This window comes from Mya arenaria, chromosome 5 (assembly GCF_026914265.1).
Source record: "Mya arenaria isolate MELC-2E11 chromosome 5, ASM2691426v1".
NCBI lineage: Eukaryota > Metazoa > Mollusca > Bivalvia > Myida > Myidae > Mya > Mya arenaria.
The window spans coordinates 67,120,000-67,134,546 of record NC_069126.1 but is presented as its reverse complement, the minus strand read 5'-3'; the positions used below and the strand labels follow the sequence as shown (position 1 = coordinate 67,134,546).

Here is a 14,547-nt window from a genome sequence, read left to right as displayed (position 1 = left end):
TTACGAAAACAAATATATGCGTGATTCGAAAATGCCAAATTCAAGAAACTTTTATTTTTCATGGTGATTTAAATAGTAATAGTACAAGCAAGAATATAAGTTTTGATGGCAGTAGTACAGGCCTTTAAAACAAGTCTTGGCTTGTGCTACCTTATGTCAATCGATATTTCTGACTATAAGTTTAACTTCCTTCCTTCTTATTGTATTGATAATTTCTGAAGGAAAGGCATATTTTACAACAGGTTCATTCTTTATTAAGGTAAGTGAAATTCATTTGACAATAAAAACACTGCTATACACTGCCTTATCGTAGTTGATTATTATAACGAAACTGCGGTTTTATAATATAAATATCTATTTTTAATGCTCTAATGTCTTTCGATACAATTTACTTAAGAATGTAGAAAACTGAATTGAATCAGCAAACTCATTCTACTTTTTGGAAAACTATATTTCACAATAGGTTAACAGTAATGTTATTTTAAATCACGGAACTTAAATCTACAACGGCGTGAAGTATCTTAAATGGCGAACAATACCAATTAAAATTGAAGACAGGCATACAGCAGGGATAAAATTATTTTTATAATGTGACTGACCCGGCCAATAAAAATAAGGTAGGTAAATGTTTCCACCAAATGGTCACTGGTGTTTTTCAATTGTAACTGCACCCGCTACCCGCCTAACTCAAATTATACAAGTGTGAAAAGTAACTGTTGGTTGTGCACCATGTTGTCAAGGACAACGTTCAATTGCTAGCGTTGTCCGGTTGGTTGGTTGTCTTGTTAACGCAGTGGTCAGCACACTCACCTCACATCATTGGGTTCCAGGCCAGGGCATTTGTGGTCACCAAGGTTCAGGGGCGATTTCTACAACAAATTATCTCACTCTCAAGCAAAATTGTACCAACGAGAGTGACTGAACAAAGCTTAATAAACTTTCTTCAAAATTAATAAGGTTTAAACCAATTAGTGTGCGTAATAGTTAATAGCGTAACAGTTTTCTGTACGCTAGTTATGTAACGTTTGGGATCCCCTTCTTGCTGCCATTCCGTGAAGGGAACTATTTATAGACGGTAACAAGAAAATACTCTCCAACACGGTGATGTATGATATTTACAAGGGTTGGAAGTGCTTGTTTTTGATCGACATACGAACATCTACACTGTTATGTATTACATGTTTAAGACGTGTGTGCCTAAATAAAATACATGAAAGAGTTAATTTTGAGAATATATTATCGACTAGGATTGGGGGTTTTGTATAACACTTGAGTTGTAAGACTGACAATCAATATAATATAAACGTTCTAGTTATAATGCAGTAAGTTAGAACATGGTAACGTGGAATTGAATAGCCTATTCTAGTTGACACCTGATACCGTTTTGACGTAGTTATTTAGACTGTTTTATTGAATGTTGATGAATCACTAGACAAATAACAAAAGATTGTGAATGTTTACATTTTAGGCATAGAGATATCAAGATCGACTCAACATGTCTTGTTTCGGTAAGTTACAGTTTATGAGCTGAGTGGATTTACAAAGCAACAATGAGATAAGATTAATAAAAGGATTTATGGATTAATGAAAATGAAGGGATGGATGGATTGGTGATAACTCAACTTTGAATTAAAGTTTAATCTGATGAATTAGTTGTCAAAATTATGAAGAAGAAGAAGAAAGTTTATTCAAAGAAATATATCACACAATACATATTTGAAATAGGCCAACATGACCCGTGATCAAATCAATGTAATACAATGACTTATATATACATGTATGGCGGAACAGATTGATTGACTCTATTTATATATTCACAGATTTAACAACTATATTCATATAATTTAATATAATTGTCTTTATCGGTTATGAGTTATAACTTAAATACATATCTATCAACCGTATGACTTATGCACAACACTACAATGATACCATGAATTTTGATAAGCAATTCTCGTTACTACTGTACTCATTATCTACAAATAACTTCAATAATGTTTTGCTAGTTTGGACTAAGTTTTTAACAGAAAGATAGGCTATGGAATACAAAAATCAGGCTTGTACGTACAAATATGTATGGTTGTCATCGATACCGGTTAATGTGTGTCAACAAATTTCGAATAATTTATTAATCTGTTGTATTTCATATATACATTCTACGTCTAGCATAAAGAGTACCGTTATTCAAATACAATGTAACCGTACACTAAGTCGTGTTTACACTCATTCTTAATTTTCTTAATTCAAAAGCATGATATATGTATGCTGATAAGTTTCTTACAGTATTAACGTTTTCGGACTGCAAAAGTTGTACAGTCTTATACATACTAGGCCTAAGTCTATAATATCGTTTTATATATTTATCTCTAATAGTATTATAAAGATTACATTCCATCAAAAAATGGTATTCATCTTCAAGTACTTGGCATAAATTACAGATCCTATTTTCTCTTGGTACATTTGACCATCGTCCAGTTTCTATAAGTAAACGATGAGAACTAAGTCTTAACCGTGACATAGCAATTCTATATTTTTCTACATTAACAATATTCAAGTATGCTTGGTATTCAAAATTACCGAGAGATATATAAAACGTTGCTCTAGATGATTCATTTATCCGACTATTAAGATTTTGAATAAAGTTATCTTTGACTCTTTGCTTAAACAAACTGATAAATACATTTATATCACCAACACCTTGTGTTAACCATACCTCATTGAACCCAAAATTACACAGCATGTCTCTGACACTAGCGGCCCAGTTCTTTTTTCTTGGTCTAATATCAATGTCTCTTAACATCATTTTATACACATTGTTAATAAATTTTCTATCCGAGCACTCTATCACTTTAAACCAGTATTTAAGAATAGATACATAACGTAGATGAACAAAGTCTAAGCGTCCCAGCTCGTTATATACAAAATCGTTTTGCGTTGATGTCTTAACTTTCAGTATTGATTTGCAAAATAAAGTATGTATGCGTTCTACACACAATGCATCTGTAAATCCCCAAACCTCACATCCATAAAATAAGATAGGCTTCACCAGCTTATCAAAAAGATCTAAGATATGTTCTACGGAAATATTAGTGAAATGAAATAAGTATCTCTTCAACTTGAAAATAGCTTTTAGCGCTTGGCCAGCTAATGTCTTGCATGTATTTTGAAACGAACCACCAGGCGTGAAAACAATACCCAGATAACAATATTTGTTAACAATCTCAATATTCCCACCCTCATAACGGAAGTTCAAATCATTAGGCAGTCTACCGCCTTTTCTAAACACAACTATCTTTGTTTTATCTCTATTAACAATTAATTTCCAGCGTTTACAGTATTGCTCCAGAATATCTAAATTTGATTGCATATCTGCTGGTGTTGTTGCAAAAATAACAATATCGTCTGCGTACATCAACAGGAATATTTTTAGTGTATTTACATCAATGCCATTTGCACCTTTTGTCATAAGCTCTTCCTCTAAATCGTTTAGATACATTGCAAATAAAAATGGACTCAAACTTTCACCTTGCCTGACACCGAGTAAACATTCAAAGGCATCACCTGTTTTACCCAGTAACTTAACACGTGAGCAAACAGTATTATACATTGACTTTATAATATTAAATAATTTACCTCTTATACCTAGTCTATATATCTTTTGCCAAATATTTGGCCTAACAATATAATCGAATGCCTTGGAATAATCCACAAATAAACAATATAGCTTGTCATTATTATTTAAACAATGATTTATTAATGCGTTTAGAACAAAAACATTGTCAACAGTGCCCATCTTTGCTCTAAAACCCGCTTGAGCTTCGACGTACACATAATAATTCTCACCCCATCTTGTTAGGCGAGTATTAATAATTTTGGTGAACAGTTTTCCTATAACACTTAATAAAGTTACTCCTCTAAAATTGCTTACTTCACTAACACTTCCTTTCTTGTGTATAGGCACTATATAGCCTTCTCCCCATGATTTAGGAAAATAGCCTACTTCTAATATTTTATTAAAAAGGTTTGTTAATACTAAAGTAAATATATTTTTACCATAATACAAGAATTCATTAATAATTCTATCAGGGCCTCCACTTTTCCCCAGATTCAATTCTGATATGCCTTTATCTATATCAACAATAGTAAATGGTATGTCCAATTCTGCAAACATAGTTTTCATTTCACTCCCTAATAGTTGATTATTAAAAAATAATACATCTTCATCAGCCTGAAAAAATCTACTCCCAGGATTATTTATAGCTTTAAAGTATTCAGTAAATGTTTCTAATGAGATATTCTTTGGTGATTTATGTGTGACAGTCTCTTTTAACATATTCCAATACAACTTAGCATTTTTAAAACGTGCCTTTAACAAATCTTGGGTTTTTATTCTACTTCTATTGTAATTAAGAGATCTTACATTTTTCTTATACACACTTCTTGCTTGTATCATACTTATTCTATTCTCTGCAGTTTTCTCACGCCTATACATATTTAATTTGTTATAAAAGTATTTTCTACTTTCAATACATATATCTGTAAATAAGGCGTCACCACCTTTTGCATTTCTATGCAAATCATGACAGTCAGAAAATGTTTTAGAATGTTTCTCAAATAATGGTTTACAAACACTATCAATATGATATAACAATGTCTCTATACATAAGTCTATGTCACTATTTGAAGCAATATTACTTATATCACTATTTAGTTGTTGTACATGGTTTATAAAATCAATATCATTAATACTTTTCATATAGACATCTTTATGTTCTGTGTTCCACTTATAATATGCATTCATATTTAACCCAGGCGCATAACTTTCATTTTGTTCGCAATCTATATTATAATCGTTTTGCTTAACATTATTCAACAATGAAAATTCTATTAGACAGTGATCCGATAAAATATTTGGTCCATGATTGACAAAACACTGAAAAACATTTAATAAATGTTCGCTCACAATACAGTAATCTACCACACTTGACCCATTACTGCCAACATAAGTAAAATCACCACAATCACCGCATACACGCCCGTTAGCTATTCTCATCCCGGACTGTTTTAAAAAATCAATCAACAATCGTCCATTCGAATTAACATTTAAATCTTTATTATTTCTGGCTAAAAATCGATCTGCAATGTAATCATCAGGTAAAATATTTAGATTTGATAATTCAACATTATCATCCTCGACAAAATCATGTAAATTTCCTATGCGTGAATTAAAATCGCCTAGAATCATAAACGTATATTTATTATCTCCCCCTGCGCTCTGAAAATGGGCGATATTGTCTAAAATATTGTCAAAAGTACTATTTTCTACAAGTGCACTTCTGCTGGAGTTAGCCGGTATGATATAACATACACAAATCAGCAAGTCAGTCATAAGATTAAAATGTTTTCCATCTAATTTAACCCAAAAATGAGAATCATTTTGTTGCATAACACACATATCTGTACTTGCTAGCTTATCTCTAATATATAAAATTATTCCACCTGAATTTCGAGTACTGCCTTTAAGTTTCTCTTTTCTATTTAAGACTACATGTTGAAATCCACTAACTGTAAAATCTAAATCATCACTTCCCCAAGTCTCAGTTAAACATATAATATCATTCTTATCAAATATCAATCGTAAATCATTACTTTCAAGTTTGTTTATACGCTTAAGTTTTAATCCCTGAATGTTCAATAAAGCAAATTTAACTGTACTATTTACATTGTTTATGTATACACCGGTAGTACTACAACCGTCCTAGGTATTAACCCCAGTAGGCGGTTCACTATTTGAAACCACGCTCTGATTGGTCAGCTGTGTCTTCTTTCGTGACGTGGTAATCACTGGCTTAGCGCTGGCTGATCTCGGTCTGCTCCGATTAGTTGATGACTGGCCACGTGATCGGGGTCGACCACGTGCACTTTGTTTATCAACAATAGCACTGTTAATCGGAGTACCTGAAATCAATGACTGCGATAATGTCTGCGAATATGTCAGATTACTGATGTCACCAGCCGTCTGCGTAAGTGGCACATGTTCCGGAAAAGGCCTGCTACTGGTCTGTTGCTGTGTAAGCGCTGGCTCGGCAGATCCCGTCGTGCTAAGGGACACGTCCTCACCTGACACAACTTTACCACTGGATGTCGAACCCAAAACGCCACTCACCGCTTGAAACGCCGACGGATCTCGTGTCGGCGCGGTTTCACTAGTTACATATGGCGTAGAACGTCGGGGTATGGGTTTTGCTAGTAAAGTATGCCAGTTCGGGAATTCATTTATAATCGTTCGGTTATTTACAACGAGTTCGGCGGGATATTTTAGTTGCACTCTGTTGGCACGATTTGATTTGCATTCCTTAAACTTTGGCCATAATCTTTTCCTTGCATTTCGTATCTCTATTGGATAGTCCCTATCCACGGCGCATCTCGACCCAGCCAAATATCTTGCATTGCGCATGACCGCGTCGACTTCCGTTTGTGAACGGAACGTCACTATAAGCGGACGAGCTCTACGCTGACCGGGGCGCTGTGAGGAACCCAACCTTTCTGCATGTTCTATATAAAACTCGTCAGGGTCTAAGTTCATGTCATAGAGAAAATCACTGACTAGATCGTAAATTTCTTTCCTCTGATCATCGTCTAGCCCATAAATAATCACATTACAACGTTTCTCCCTTGCTTGTAGGTCTATGAGCTTATATGTTAAAGTTGTTATTTTATCGTCATGCTCCTCAATTTTATGTTTCACCTGCTCAAGGCTGGCCTCTACCTGTATCACAGAGCTTTGAGCTTTTTCCACTGTGTCGATTTTTGTAAATAGAACATTTAACTTACTGTCCGTGCTCATGGTTTGGAAAGAGTCCAGTTCGACACTACCTGTATCTGCACGTTTACGCTTCGGATCCCTCTTGCCGCCGACGACTCGCCATTGTTCTCCTGCTCTTTCTCCCGCGCTTGAAAATAAATCCTGGTTCTCCTGGTCTTGTGTCAAATCTGATAGTAATTCACTGAATTCCATTGCCTTAGATTCTATTTCACTTTCAATCCACTTGGTTTAGATCCACTTATTAAATTAATCAATCATTGAAAATCCATTTTTTCACTACAGGTAAAATTTCCGATGTGTACTGTCCGCCATATTTAATCCCCCTTATGTGTTACTCGTATCACTTATATTACTCTATATTTTTTGAAGCATATTAATTTGATTATCTCTTTACAGGAATTAATGGCAAAGTGATAACAAGCTCTGTATTTAACTGCTGCTTCTTATTTCAGGTTACTTACACCTAAACATAAATCTTTACTCCGTTTTATGTTTCACCGGTAGGTATAGATGTTCATGTATTTAATCTGTATTAACAAATACAGCTATTTTTTTCAGATTCAAAATTTGAAATATAAATTATATTATCTAACTTTACCCTTAATTCATCACTTATTATACTTATGGACATGCTTTCCGATTCTCGAATTTTGTGTCACGCATATTACGTTCTTAAACATATTGTGATGTACAGATCATTATCTAAACAACAAAAATTGGTAAATTATGATTCCGATGCGATTTTGCTAACCTTGGTAGTATCTCTCGATGAAAACGACCATCAGAACTCGAATACCAATGTTCTTTGTGTAAAGTACACACAATTATTCTTTACAAATTACAGTTTGTTCAGCAGCAATACATATCTCCGGAGAAAGTGATTTGCTTTTAGAAGGAGATGCACCACTAACACTTACATGTGTGAACGATTTGAACTCCGATGTGGATTTTCGTTTTAATTCGAAGTTGATTGGTACATGTTACAAAGTATTTGGATGCAACAGCAAGGATCCTAACTTTACTCTTTCTGCAAATACATCATCTGCACTATATACATATAGTTTACATACAGTTAGTAATTTCAATACGATCCATTGTGGCACATACCGATGCACAGACATTGACAACATTAACCTTCACGATTCAGTTAGTGTGGCATACAAAGGTAAGACATTCTCAGATAAGGAAAAGCTAACATCAAAATTTACACCATTATGTGTAACGCATTCATGTGCTGAAGAAATGTGTGTGACATTGTATTTTAAAATGGTCATTTTATATTTGTGAATGTTTAAATGTTGAATTGCATGACAGTATGTGCTGGTATGTTTAAGGTGTCTTCATGTCCTCGGGGATGTAGCCTAGTTAATATCGTGTAGTCACTGTAACTCCATTTCCGCTTATTAGCTTTGCAGACATTCACATTTACAAATATAGTATCTGTTAAACGAAAACTTCGAATTGTAGGGTTCGACAACACTTCCTTCACAGTTGACGAAAATAATGTCTCGTTTTCCATAACAACTAGTTGTACCTTTCACGCAGCAATGCAGGACATGACGGTTTCTTGGTTTTATATCGATGTAAGTGGATTGGTTACAAATGCCATGATGGAACTAAGATTATTGAATCGATTGTTTGTTTATACTTTATACATGGTTGACTTGTTGAATTCATTGTACTCACATGATCTTACAATTACAAGCATTATACACGTTTGTTTCAGAATTCATCTTTACCGCGTACGGATCTTTCCACCGAGGACGGTTTTAACAAAACTAATGAATGCACCAATTACAAGTGTGACACTTCTCAGGCGAAAAGCTTCACATTCGGATTACATTTCAAAGATCGACCTGAACGATTTCATATGGCCCTAATTGAAGTTAAAGTGGTTTATTCGCAATATTTGTACAAACCATTGGTATGGCGATCCTTGAAAATGTACCCCGTCAAAGGTATTTTATTCAAATTTTGCATTATTTTTGGTGCACAACTTTGTTTTTATGTTATTACTCCTATGTTTATCTTTGAGCTGAAATATCGTAATGTCAATCTGCAATATGCGTGTATAATATGGAAATGTTTTTTTTTAGATGTCATTTCGGCTAATTCAGAAAAACAATCATCATACACCCGTTTGTTCATAGGAATTTTTACACCTGCAGTCGTAATAGTTGTTGCCGTGGTACTTCTATTAATTCTTCGTAAACGCACAGGTACATAGGTTTATCATACCATTTACTTATTGATGTTACCTATCTCCTTCTCTATTTTAAAACGACAGAATCAAAATTATCTCTTCAGCTTATCTAGGTAGTGAATACAGCAGTGCATGATACTTGTTGATACCATCAATACACTTGCTAAGTGCATGTACTTTTATATACCATCAATACATTTTCTAAGTGCATGCTTCTTGTATATACTATCAACACATTTGCACAGTACACGCTACTTGTTTAAACTATCAATACATTAATACAGTTACCTGTATACACTATCAATACGTTTTCACAGTGCATGCTACCTGTATATACAATCAATACATTTGCTAGATGCATACTACTTGTATATGCTATCAATACATTTGCACAGTGCATGCTAGTTGTATTTACTATCAATACATCTGCAGAGTGCATTCTACTTGTATATACTATCAATACATTTGCAAAGATAATGCTACGTGTTCAATACATTTGCACAGTGCATGCTACTTGTATATACTATCAACACTTTTGCACAGTGCATGCTACTTGTATTTACTATCAATTCATTTGCACAGTACATGCTACTTGTATATACTATCAACACTTTTGCACAGTGCATGCTACTTGTATTTACTATCAATTCATTTGCACAGTGCATGCTACTTGTATATACGTTCAATACATTTGCACAGTGCATGCTACTTGTATATACTATCAATTCATTTGCACAGTGCATGCTACTTGTATATACTATCAATACATTTACACAGTGCATGCTACTTGTATTTACTATCAATTCATTTGCACAGTGCATGCTACTTGTATATACTATCAATACATTTGCACAGTGCATGCTACTTGTATATACTATCAATTCATTTGCACAGTGCATGCTACTTGTATATACGTTCAATACATTTGCACAGTGCATGCTACTTGTATTTACTATCAATTCATTTGCACAGTGCATGCTACTTGTATATACTATCAATACATTTACACAGTGCATGCTACTTGTATATACTATCAATACATTTACACAGTGCATGCTACATGTTTATACTATCAATACATTTTCTCAGTACGTGCTACTTGTATTTACTATCAATACATCTGCACAGTGCATGCTACCTGTATATACTATCAAAACATTTGCAAAGAGAATGCTACTTGTATATATTATCAATACATTAACACAGTGTATCTTGTTATTATTATCAATACATTTGCACAGTGCATGCTACGTGTTTATACTATCGATAAATTTGCTTAGAGCATACTACTTGTATTTACTGTTTATACATTTGCTCAGAGCATACTACTTGTATTTACTATCAATACATTTGCACAGTACATGGTACATGTTTATACTATCAATACATTTGCATAGTGCATGGGACTTGTATATACTATCAATACATTTACACAGTGAATGGTTCATGTATATACTATAAATACATTGCACAGTGCATGCTACCTGTATATACTACCAATACATTTGCACAGTGCATAGTAATTGTATATTCTATCAATACATTTGTACAGTGCATGCTATTTGTATATACTATCAACACATTTCCACAGTGCATGGTACATGTATACACTATTAATACATTTGCACAGTGCATGTTACGTGTATATACTATTAATACATTTGCTCAGTGCATGGTACGTGTATACACTATCAGTATATTTGCACAGTGCATGCTACGTGTATACGCTATCAATACATTTGCACAGTGCATGTTGCGTGTATACACTATCAATACATTTGCACAGTGCATGCTACGTGTATATACTATCAATACATTTACACAGTGCATGGTACCAGTATACACTATCAATACATTTGTACAGTGCATGCTACGTGTATATACTCTTTATACATTTACTCAGTACATGCTTCTTGTCTATATTTACAATTTATATTCTAGTTCAGTGTTATATCGTTTATACATATTGAATGCGATTTAAACATATGGCGATATATGTCAATATTTTTTATAAGGACTGTTTCATTAGTACTGTGTGTTTATGCAGTATGAACGCTATGGCAGGATTTCTCATATTTTCCCTAATGAGAGTCCTGGATTTGTAAATTAGTGCCCAAAAGTTCAAACTGCATGAACGCCTTCAAATAAGAACTCAATCCGCTAATAAATAAACGATGTAAATATATATAGTTATATAAATAGACAAAAATAGAAATTGGAAAGAAATGTGTCCTACTCTACCTATTTTAGACAACAGAAAAGAGAGAGTGGGCGAAGTTATAACTCCGATAACAGACAACGGCCATGTCTCAACAACGAACGAGTACGAAGAAAGGTCAAACGGCCCTGATATAAACCTTAGTATGTGTGGAGAAGGATCCAACGCCCATACATCATCCATAAACAAATGCAAAGAGGAATTCGTCGACTCTAAATCATCCACAAGTGCGTGTGGAATAGATTTCGGCGTCCGTCAACAAACCACAAACGAGTGTGGGTATGAGTCCATCGTTGCAAGCTTATCCAAAAAAAGAGTACGAGGAAGATTCCAGCGATCGTGAATCAACCCAAAACGAGTACTTATGTGCGTGTAACAGGGCTAAGTTATCCTCCAAAGATTGCACAAATAATTCCAACAAGTATATAAGCCAAGAAGAATCCAGCCACCCTACATTATCCACAAACGATTGCAGATATGAGTCAAGAAGCCCTACGTCTTCCGGAAAAGAGTGCCTATATCATTCCTATGACCCTTATTCATCAACAAATGAGTGCGGAAAAACATCTAGCGATCCTAAGTCATCCGCAAACAAGTGCGGAAATGAGTCGAATGGTTCTAGATCGGCCTCGACCGAGGGTGGAGACGAATCCAGTGACCCTAAATTATCAACGAACGAGTGCAAGGAAAATGCCAGTGACCCTATGTCCTCAACGAAAAGATATGAAAATGTGTCCATAGACCCTAAGTCATCCAAAAACGGGTGCGGATATGAGTCCAATGGCGCTACATTATCCACAATCGATTGCACAAATGAGGAAATCGTTCAAAAATCATGCACGAACGATTGCGAAAATGCGTACCAAAACCTACAATTATCCAAAAGAAAGTACACATATGAGGCAAATGACACTAATGTATCATCTAACGTTTTCGGAAATGATTCCAATCATCGTAAATCATTCCTAAACGATCGGAATAAAAAGTCAAGCGACCGCAAAATATCAACAAATAAGTACGGAGAACAGCTAAGCAACTCTCAGTCATCAATACCCGAGTCCCGAGAAAAATCCTACCACCCCATATCATCCAGAAACGAGTGTCGAGAAGAATCAAGCGAACTTAAATCATCCAGCGACAAGAGTGTGTATCAGTCTAATGGCGCTAAATTATCTACAAGTGATTACAGAGATGATTCAAATGACCCTAATTCATCCACAACTGTGTGTAGAAAAAAGTCCGGGGACAAAGAATCATCCCCTAAAGCGTGCAAAGAACAATCCAGCGAACCTAAATCATCCACAAACAAGTCTGCAGATGAGTCCAAATGCACTGCAATATCCTTATAAGAGTGCGGAGATCAGTCTAACGAACTTAAATCATCTACGAACGGATATGAAGATGAGTCCATAGACCCTAAATCATCCAACAACGCGTGCGAAGATGTGTCCAATGGCACTAAATTATCAACAAATAATTGCGGAAATATGTCCACGGACCCTAAATTATCAACAAATGACAGAGATGAGTGCAGAAACCCTAAAGCATCCAGAAACAAGTGCATATATGAGGCAAACGACACTAAATTGTCTACAAAAAAGTGCGGAAATAATTCCAATGACCTTGAATCATTCCCAGGCGTTGGCAAAGAAGATTCCAGCGACCGTACATCACCATCAAACGAGCCTTATGATGAATCCAAAGGCGCTGATTTATCGAAAAAACGAGTGTAAAGTTCTGTCCAACGTAATAAAATCTTCGGCAAAAGAGTCCAATCACGCTAAATTATCCATAATCAGTTGTTAGGATGTGGCCAATGACCAAATATCCTCCTCATAGGAGTGCAGAAAAGAGTCAATCGACCCTAAATCCACCACAAACGAGTGCCCAGATGTGTTAAATGGTGCTAAATTATCTTCAAGCGATTACGTAGATGAGTCCAGCGACACTTAATCATTCACAAAAGAGTACGTCGAAGAGTCCAACGACCTTTAATCATCCAAAGTTTCCATATTCGGTTGTAGAGATGAGTCCAATGACAGAAAATCACCTACAAGCATGTTTGAAGACGTCAAGCTACCATAAACCATCCTCGAAGATTGCGTAGATGATGCAAACGGCGCTAAAACGAGGTCGCAAAAGAGTTCATCGACGCTAAAGCATCCACAAACGAGGGCGAAATTACGTCAAATGGCGCTGAGTTATCAACAAAAGAGTGCTGAGTAGATCCAAGTGATTCTGTATCCCTTAATCATCCACAAATGCATGAGGTGTTGAGTCCAACTGCGCTAAATTATCTCCGAACAAATGCGGGGAGTATTGTTATGTGGCCATCTACAAACAAATGCGAAGAAGGGTAACGGGGCAAACTTCACCTCAAACAAATGCAAAAAAGAGTCGAATGACTCTCAATCATCCAAAGTCGAAGTGAAAATCTACAAAACAGCCATGAGGTAACCGCAATCCATTGAGGAAGGTTAAATTGTCTTCAGTACCCCTGAACATATGAGAAGAAGATACCATTTTTATAAAGAATCTGCAAAATCATCAACAAAAGTGAGAGGAATTAACCAAACTTAACTTCAAAAAATATTCGAATATTCGATCGAACATTTGGTATTCGAATGTCAAAATCGGTATTCGCATATTCGATGATTTTTTTTATTAAATAAAAAATAAAACTTTTTTGCTACCACTGTCTTGTTTGGTATACTTTTTGCTTTGATTATTTTTACAACGAATGTCCCCTAGTGTCTGAGGCGTGAATGTGATGACAATACACTATATATATATATATATATATATATATATATATATATATATATATATATATATATATATATATATATATATAAATATATATATATATATATATATATATATACACGCGTCATTTGTCCATGATGGACATATCGTCGGGGACTATAAACAATTCCGGTAAGTTTACGAGAACAGGCTATTAGACAAGTGACATCGATCAAGTTTCCATTATTTTTATTTAACTATTGGAGGGTTGGAATCGGCCACCAAAGCGTTGTTTTGGCTGCCGATTAACCAGTGCATCGGTGTGATGATGTGAACGGCATGTGTTAGTTATGGCTATAAACTGTTTTCCATGTTTCGATATAACGTTCGTGCTATAAAATGTAACTGTATAGAAAAATGTTTTATGATATATTTACTGTATTGTTGAACAATAGATGAACCAAAATTCATGGTTATTTTCGTTTATTTAACAAGTTCCCGAGTTGGTTTGATTTGTTCATAGTTAAATTAAGTATAGGTCAGTCTCAGAACGTT

General features: G+C 34.9%; 1 protein-coding gene across 4 annotated transcripts; it reads left to right on the top strand.

Annotated features, from left to right (window-relative positions):
* Nucleotides 1-216: 216 nt before the first annotated feature.
* On the top strand, nt 217-13,992 carry LOC128234121 (uncharacterized). Of its 4 annotated transcripts, none has more exons than XM_052948149.1 (8): nt 217-259; nt 1,469-1,508; nt 7,279-7,326; nt 7,671-7,991; nt 8,294-8,409; nt 8,553-8,784; nt 8,923-9,045; nt 11,280-13,992. In XM_052948149.1, the coding sequence occupies exons 2-8, from the start codon at nt 1,496-1,498 to the stop codon at nt 11,588-11,590; spliced, it is 1,164 nt and encodes a 387-aa protein (XP_052804109.1). In that variant the 5' UTR covers nt 217-259; nt 1,469-1,495; the 3' UTR covers nt 11,591-13,992. The 4 variants fall into 4 exon arrangements, with proteins under 4 accessions (XP_052804109.1, XP_052804111.1, XP_052804110.1 ...); XM_052948150.1 differs by lacking the exon at nt 217-259 and adding an exon at nt 582-617; XM_052948151.1 differs by lacking the exon at nt 1,469-1,508 and having other exon boundaries at nt 231-259.
* The last annotated feature ends 555 nt before the right edge of the window (nt 13,993-14,547 follow it).

Bases quoted from the DNA above. Each gene is read 5' to 3' on its own strand.
- LOC128234121 (XM_052948149.1), top strand. The intron at 8,410-8,552 runs GTAAGTGGATTG...CGTTTGTTTCAG, and splicing joins TTTCTTGGTTTTATATCGAT to AATTCATCTTTACCGCGTAC. The intron at 8,785-8,922 runs GTATTTTATTCA...GTTTTTTTTTAG, and splicing joins GAAAATGTACCCCGTCAAAG to ATGTCATTTCGGCTAATTCA.